The 7,500-nt window shown below is 35.9% G+C and overlaps 1 protein-coding gene across 1 annotated transcript in view; it reads left to right on the top strand.

Moving 5' to 3' along the window:
• The first annotated feature begins 1,423 nt into the window (after nt 1-1,423).
• Nucleotides 1,424-7,500, top strand: part of LOC119839251 (monocarboxylate transporter 12) — a 27,360-nt gene continuing 21,283 nt past the window's right edge. Inside the window, exon 1 of the mRNA XM_038365475.1 lies at nt 1,424-1,715. Coding sequence (XP_038221403.1) covers nt 1,683-1,715 — 33 coding nt within the window. The 5' untranslated portion in view covers nt 1,424-1,682. The remainder of the gene's footprint in view (nt 1,716-7,500) is intronic.

Here is a 7,500-nt window from a genome sequence, read left to right as displayed (position 1 = left end):
AAAGAGTAGAAGAAATTCGATTACTGTGGCAGGATCACGGGTGGCCGAGAGACTTTTTTCTTATTTGAAAGCTAGTGCCTTGCGTGTGGTCCCATTTAAATTTTGTCGAGTATTGACACTTAGAAGAAGGTTTCGTTTTTTGTCAAATATGGTATTTTTTATACATAAATATAGTAATCATTTGTAAATTTTGAAATTTCTATTAATATTCATTATAATTTCTATCCTTCTTCCTATCCTACTAATATTATAAATGCGAAAGTTTGTAAGGATGTGTGTGTTTGTTGCTCTTTCACGCAAAAACTACTGAACCGATTGCAATGATATTTGTTACGTAGACAGCTGGACAACTGGAATAACATATAGGCAACTTTTTATTCCGATATTCCTACGGGATACGGACTTACGCGGGTGAAACCGCGGGGCGCAGCTAGTCCCACTATCCTACTAATATTATAAATGCGAAATTTTGTAAGGATGTGTGTGTTTGTAGCTCTTTCACGCAAAAACTACTTCGATTGTAATGAAATTAGGTACGTAGATAGCTGAACAACTGGAATAACATATAGGCAACTTTTTATCCCGATATTCTTACGGGATACAGACTTACGCGGGTGAAACCGCGGGGCGCAGCTAGTCCTACTATCCTACTAATATTATTAATGCGAAAATTTGTAAAGATGTGTGTGTTTGTTGCTCTTTCACGCAAAAACTACTGAACCGATTGTAATGAAATTAGGTACGTAGATAGCTGAACAACTGGAATAACATATAGGCAACTTTTTATCCCGATATTCCTACGGGATACGGACTTATGCGGGTAATACCGCGGGGCGCAGCTAGTTTATAAGAATAAAAGAATTCGTTTCCGATAAACGTTCACCGTAGACCTTGAGTAGAAGTATCATTCAAATTCTAAAATGGGACCAAATGACAATAGTAGTAAAATACCGGAGGCACGTTTCCTTTTCCTCACCCTTCCACGTTCCTTTCTAGTCGTCAATCCTTTTGGTATCCCTTTCCTCTTAAAAGTGGGTAGCGCATTCGAATATTCATGGACGGCGGTAATCCTTTACCATCAGGCGAACCACGAGCTCAGTTGCCCGCTTATGGGAATATACAGAAAAACAAAAGAGGTCCTAATTTTCTTTTTCGTTTTCAACCTATTGTGTGATTTTTTTCGTGTTTGATAAGAAATTTTTATAATTTTGGTCCCATTTTAGTATCCAGACTGTTAGTGGCCGTTTTTTATAGAAAACATCGGTTTTCTTTCAGTATTTCTCAAACTGCCATCAAAAGAATTTTTCTTGCATGACATTAAGCGACGAAGCGACAGCTAAAAGCCTAGTCTAGACGAAAAAGATCCAAATTTTATTCGAATGGCAACATTACATATTGATTTTTCCCGCGCACGCGTAGTCTCACCAACTACTCACTAGCAAACGAGTGCGAGCTGCGTTCGCGAGCGATTTATATATTTCGATATACAGTCGCGATGTGTCCGTAATTTTGTACGTGTATATTCGCCAATTGCAAGAGATATCAAGTGAAAAACTTTCGGAAGGTGTTTGTATTGTAACACCAATGAGTCATACGGTTTACGCCGTAATTGGTAGAAGATTAGAATCCACGGAATCTGAGGACCACATTAGCACCACGCCAGCGCCTCCCGATATCCAGAAATGTCTCTGCCCCGGGAGTTCGTTTATAACAAGGTGAGTTATGTAATGCTTGGTTGTATAGTCTGCGGATACTAGATGCTTCCGGGGTTATTTCAGGTCATTTGGGTCCTCTGTTTTGTCTATTTCGAAGGAGATCTTTTATATGAAACTAATTATTTTATTCTCCTTTTAACTGATACTAAAACCATGGAGATTTTTATTCCGTAGCGTATTTTTGTTATCTACAACTATTCGATCCGGCTTCGCCCGTGGTACATATATAGCCTATGTCACTCAGTGAAGTAACAGCTGTCTAATGGTGAAAGAATTTTTAAGATCGCTCCAGTGATTTTTGCGTGTGACGTTTTAAACTTACAAAAATACGTCTGTTTCCTCGTTATATTAGTGTAGATGTATGACTATTTGCATAGGTATTACTAAAATTAAAGTCACAATTTAAAATACTTAAAATTTTGTATAATTTGTATAGAAATAATGTGAAATGCAATATGCGCCTTGAGCAACACATATAGCTTTCCATAAAAAAACCTAAAGTGCATTCACAAATACATAATGCTGTAGCTAAAAAAAAAAAATCAAAGTTAATGGGAACATCCCTCGTTTTTAGAAACGTCGGTTAAAAGTATTTCCAATTTTCAATTTGGAATGGAATATTACGTTGTTTTATGTATTCTTATGACGACATCCTACTATCCTACTTCCTATCTTACTATTATTATAAATGCGAAAGTTTGTAAGGATGTGTGTGTTTGTTGCTCTTTCACGCAAAAACTACTGAACCGATTGCAATGAAATTTGATACGTAGACAGTTGGACAACTGGAATAACATATAGGCAATTTTTTATCCCGATATTCCTCCGCAAGCGCCGGAACACGCCGGGTGTAAGCTAAGTATCTCAGTTCTCAATTAAGTTAAGGCTTAAGACTTCGAAGAAGAATCCTTTATGTAAAATTGCCGTAAGTTAACAAGCTCCTCCGAAACGGCTACACCGATTCTCATGAAATTTTGTGTGCCTATTGGGCAGGTCTGCCAATCGGCCAACATCTATTTTTCATACTCCTAAATGATAAGAGCAAGGCGAAACAGCGTTTGCTGTGTCACCTAGTATCTATATTTTAACCACCTATTATTTTAACCAAACTTCTCAAAAACAGAGGTTCGTAATTCGATTTGTTTTTAAATGTTTCTCGTTTTATGATTGATAAAAATTTATTGTCATTTGTTCCTATTTCATATACCTACCATCATGTAAGCACCGATATAATTAAAAACTTTTTTGACGGTTATTCTATAATTTAATTACGAATTAAGTGATCAGCAAATGCATGTGTATTAAAAGTTTAAAATAAAACTAAAAAAATGGTTGCCTGTAAAGTCGGTTTTACGGGCGAAGATTTTACGTGACAACGTCTTTTTCTCGGTAGAATATTTATTGATATGAATATCATTAAATTGCACAATACGAACAAGGAATTGAATGAAAATAAGAATTGCACAAATTTTAACTATAGAAAATATATTTTGTTTATTAAAAAGACAGAGACAGAGACACAAGCACGCGCCGATTCAATGCGCCTAATTCTCTAGTGCTGCGCGCGCGGCGGACCGATCATAGTTCGGTGACTCATCGTAACGTTACCGGGCGTTACACTTTTTCATGAGTGACTCCGAGCCGCAACCTAATTTAAGACGTTGTCACGTCAAAAGTTTCTAGATTTAAAATGAAAAGATCGTACGCGAAAATACAGCAAATTCCTTTGATTGCATCATTAAAAGTTTTGACCTTGGTTCAAACTAAATTCAAAAGTGCATCTAAAATAAACCTCATTAACAGACTAGCTGCGGCCCGCGGTTTCACCCACGTAAGTCCGTATCCCGTAGGAATATCGGGATAACAAGTTGCTTATATGTTATTCCCATTGCAAACGGTTCAGAAGTTTTTGCGTGAAAGAGCAACAAACACGCACACATCCTTACAAACTTTCGCATTTATAATATTAGTAGGATAGGATAGTAGAAGTAGGATGATTCATCAAGTGAGTCACTTCGTAACTCTGTATACAGTCGCAATCAATACAGTATCTAGTACGGTTGTATCATTTCCTTTGTCTTTTAAGACTTTTTGCGTGTGGGAGTCGAGTGCGCTTCGGCACGAATTGGGCCAGCTCGCAGTGGGGAAGTACCACACCCCTACAAGAGACCGACAAAGAATATACATACTTAGTATTTTCTTGTGTTTGATTTCACACGAGTATTATACATTTAGAAATTAAAAACTTTTTAACGGATTTTATACGCGATTTATTCATTATATTACACGGGGAGACTGAGTCAGTCGCTCGCTCGCTGTAAAGTGTTCGAAAAGTCGGGCTGATAATATAATGAATAAATCGCGATTAAAATCCGTTAAAAAGTTTTTAATTTCTGAATATACATAGGTACTGTTTCGTTCGGTGAGTGGGGGAGCTGGGGGTCAGTTTTCCTCATCCTTCCCAGTCTGATCCTCCATTTAATCGCCGACAATTCTTTCCTTTACCCCTTAAAAGCAGGCATCAAATTTGTAGTGGTTCGTTCTGGGCATGGGCGGTGGTGATCGCTTATCATCAGGCGATCATTATTTGATAATCTTGAAGTTTAAATTCAAGGGTTTGGCCTTTCATTCATCAGAATTCGTTTAATTCTTGTAATAATCTTAATATATATAAATCTCGTGTCACAATGTTTGTCCTCAATGGACTCCTAAACCACTTAACCGATTATAATAAAATTCGCACACCATGTGCAGTTCGATCCAACTTGAGAGATAGGATAGTTTTTATTATAATTTAAATTACAATAAACAACTACCCGGGTGGAGCCGGGGCGTACAGCTAGTATAATTATATGCTTTTTAAAAGACGAATAATAATGTTACCACCAGAGTCCTGGAAAACATAAGATGGCTGATGAATATTTGAATGTGTTTAGAAACTGTTCGCCACGACTTCGCCTGTGGTACCTATAGAAATTATGTCACTAGTATTGCAGATGTAATACAAAAATAGAAAATGGTCCTCTTCATTATATAAGCGTAGACTAAAATATACAAGGTACATTATTTTCAAAAACAACTATACCCTCAGAATCAATAACTAGCGTTTTAAATCCATTAAAATGTGTTTTATTTCTTGTATAATATTCGCGTAACAACAAACATGAGAAAATACTAGCTAGCTAGACTCTGACAAATTGAAGGTGAATTTTGACAAAGGAAGTTTTTTTCAAAATAATTATCGAATCGTGAATTTAAATCGATATTCATATCATATATGAGACCAAATCACGTAAAGTTATCATAAATGGGATAAAGAATTCGAAGGAGTTAATGTACAATCTATTTTCTCAAAAATAACAAACACACCACCCACTATCAATCCTTCTAATATTACTAGTCCTTCCTACTAATATTATAAATGCGAAAGTTTGTAAGGATGTGTGTGTGTTTGTTGCTCTTTCACGCAAAAACTACTGAACCGATTGCAATGAAATTTGGTACGTAGACAGCTGGACAACTGGAATAACACAAAGGTAACTTTTTATCCCGATATTCCCACGGGATACGGATTTACGCGGTTGAAACCGCGGGGCGCAACTAGTAACGCATAAAGCATCCACTGAAAATCAAGTGTTTTTACGCTGAGTGGCGGGCCTAATTATAGCACGAATATATTATTTTTTTATCTACATAAGTGAGCTGAAACTTAAACTCAAACTCAAACATTTATTCATTCAATTAGACTTCTTATAGAAGCACTTTTGAATCGTCATATTACACAGTTATAACATTTACCACCGGTTCGGTAGGCAGGTTCTACAGAGAAGCGCCGGCAAGAAACTCTGTAGTTGCTCTTTTAAAATAATATCAATATTACATTTTAATTCTACATAATATGCAACATGTACATAACAATGATGCCATATTTCTTTCTTTTTATGTATATGTCATAATAAACGTGTTTTCTTTTTATTTTTTTCTTGTTTCGTTAACCTACCACACGGTGGCTCCGCCCGCCCGACCTACATCGGAATTTCAGATCGATTCCACGAGGCAGGATGCATTGATTACTGTCTAAACCGGTTATAGCCAGTATCATTTGACACTAGCTTTGCGCTGCGGTTTTACCCACATTATTTGAGAATGAATTGGTACATGTAATGTGTTTTCTTACGTACTTGAGTGAGTTTTTAATGGTTATATATGCGAGTAGTATATATACTTTTTTCTCTTGTTCAAAATATTCAAAAACTGTTTATTTGGAACAAATTACATAGTGTACTTAAAAAAATTAACGATGACACCCATAAAAGCTTGTTTAGCTGCGACACAGGTGTCGACGCCCGCCTCCATTTGAGAAATATGTTCCACAAATTTACAATTTAACAAAAAGATATTAACACTAAAATAGAAAAAATATACATATCTAAGATTTCAAATATTGTTGCTGAGTATGTGAGAGGAAATATAATGTATTTGTGAATATGTAAGTGTGTGCGTGCGTGTATGTGTATGTGAGTGATATTGTTATAAATAAGCTATGATAAGCAAAGTTTTGTTTCTTATATATGAAATAGTTTTTGAAGTGAAAATTCTTTAGAATCGTTGTGATTTCAAACTTGATGCAACGGAAAAAACGACAGGTAAGAGACACAAATACAAAAATGTAGAATGAAGCCGGCAAAGAATGAAACAGAAATATACATACTATTTTATATATACATACTAGCTGCGCCCCGCGGTTTCACCCGCGTAAGTCCGTATCCCGTAGGAATATCGGAATAAAAAGTTGCCTATATGTTATTCCAGTTGTCCAGCTGTCTACGTAACAAATATCATTGCAATCGGTTCAGTAGTCTTTGCGTGAAAGAGCAACAAGCACACACACATCCTTACAAACTTTCGCATTTATAATATTAGTAGGATTGGAGCAAGTACTAATTGGAGTGAATAAATAAATAAAAATTAGGTTAAGAAGCAACTTTTGGAACACATTTTCTTTGATTTCCCGCTGCGATTGATCGTACTGTGATGTTATATAGCATCATCATCATCATCATCATCAGCCCATATATGTTCCCACTGCTGGGACACAGGCCTCCTATGAGGGTTATATAGCATACGAGCTGTGAACTACCGCTTCACTCGCGTGGTACCTGGTAAAGGCCCATGTTCTAATCCAGACTATAATTTTCCCTGCACCAAATTAACAAACATCCATACATCCATCCATAAATACATACAGACTTTGCGTTTATAATACTTGATAGCCTTCCTCGCTAAATGCCCTTTTCAACACAAAAATAACTTTCTGTTTTCTGTTCGGACTTGCGAGTGTCTGGTACTAGTGGAATCGTACAAGCAAACTGCTTTGTTATCTAATATTGTTGAGTACCAGCGCTCCGTCCTTGCTCCGCTCTTGTACATAGTCTATAGCACTCAAGGATTACACATCCAACGGTACATACACATAAACGGTATTTCACAATTCACTTGCAGTATTCAAACGTATTGTTGTCAATAATATATAAAAAATGTATGTCATGTTAACATTAAATCAGTTTAAATATAATAGTAAAATAAGTTATCACTATTATTAATGTAAATTCTTTTTTCTTTAATATTTCTATAATCCGTTAATCTGTGCAAATATATTTGTGATTGTTGTAATTTTCTTTAAGTAAAGAACCATATTTTGTTATTATATATATGCAATTTTAGAATTAAGAGTGGTCGCGCCAATATATATTAATTTCGATATTAAGCGGACTGTAAAACTTAA

This window comes from Zerene cesonia, unplaced genomic scaffold, assembly GCF_012273895.1.
Source record: "Zerene cesonia ecotype Mississippi unplaced genomic scaffold, Zerene_cesonia_1.1 Zces_u010, whole genome shotgun sequence".
NCBI lineage: Eukaryota > Metazoa > Arthropoda > Insecta > Lepidoptera > Pieridae > Zerene > Zerene cesonia.
This window is presented reverse-complemented; position numbering and strand designations above follow the sequence as displayed.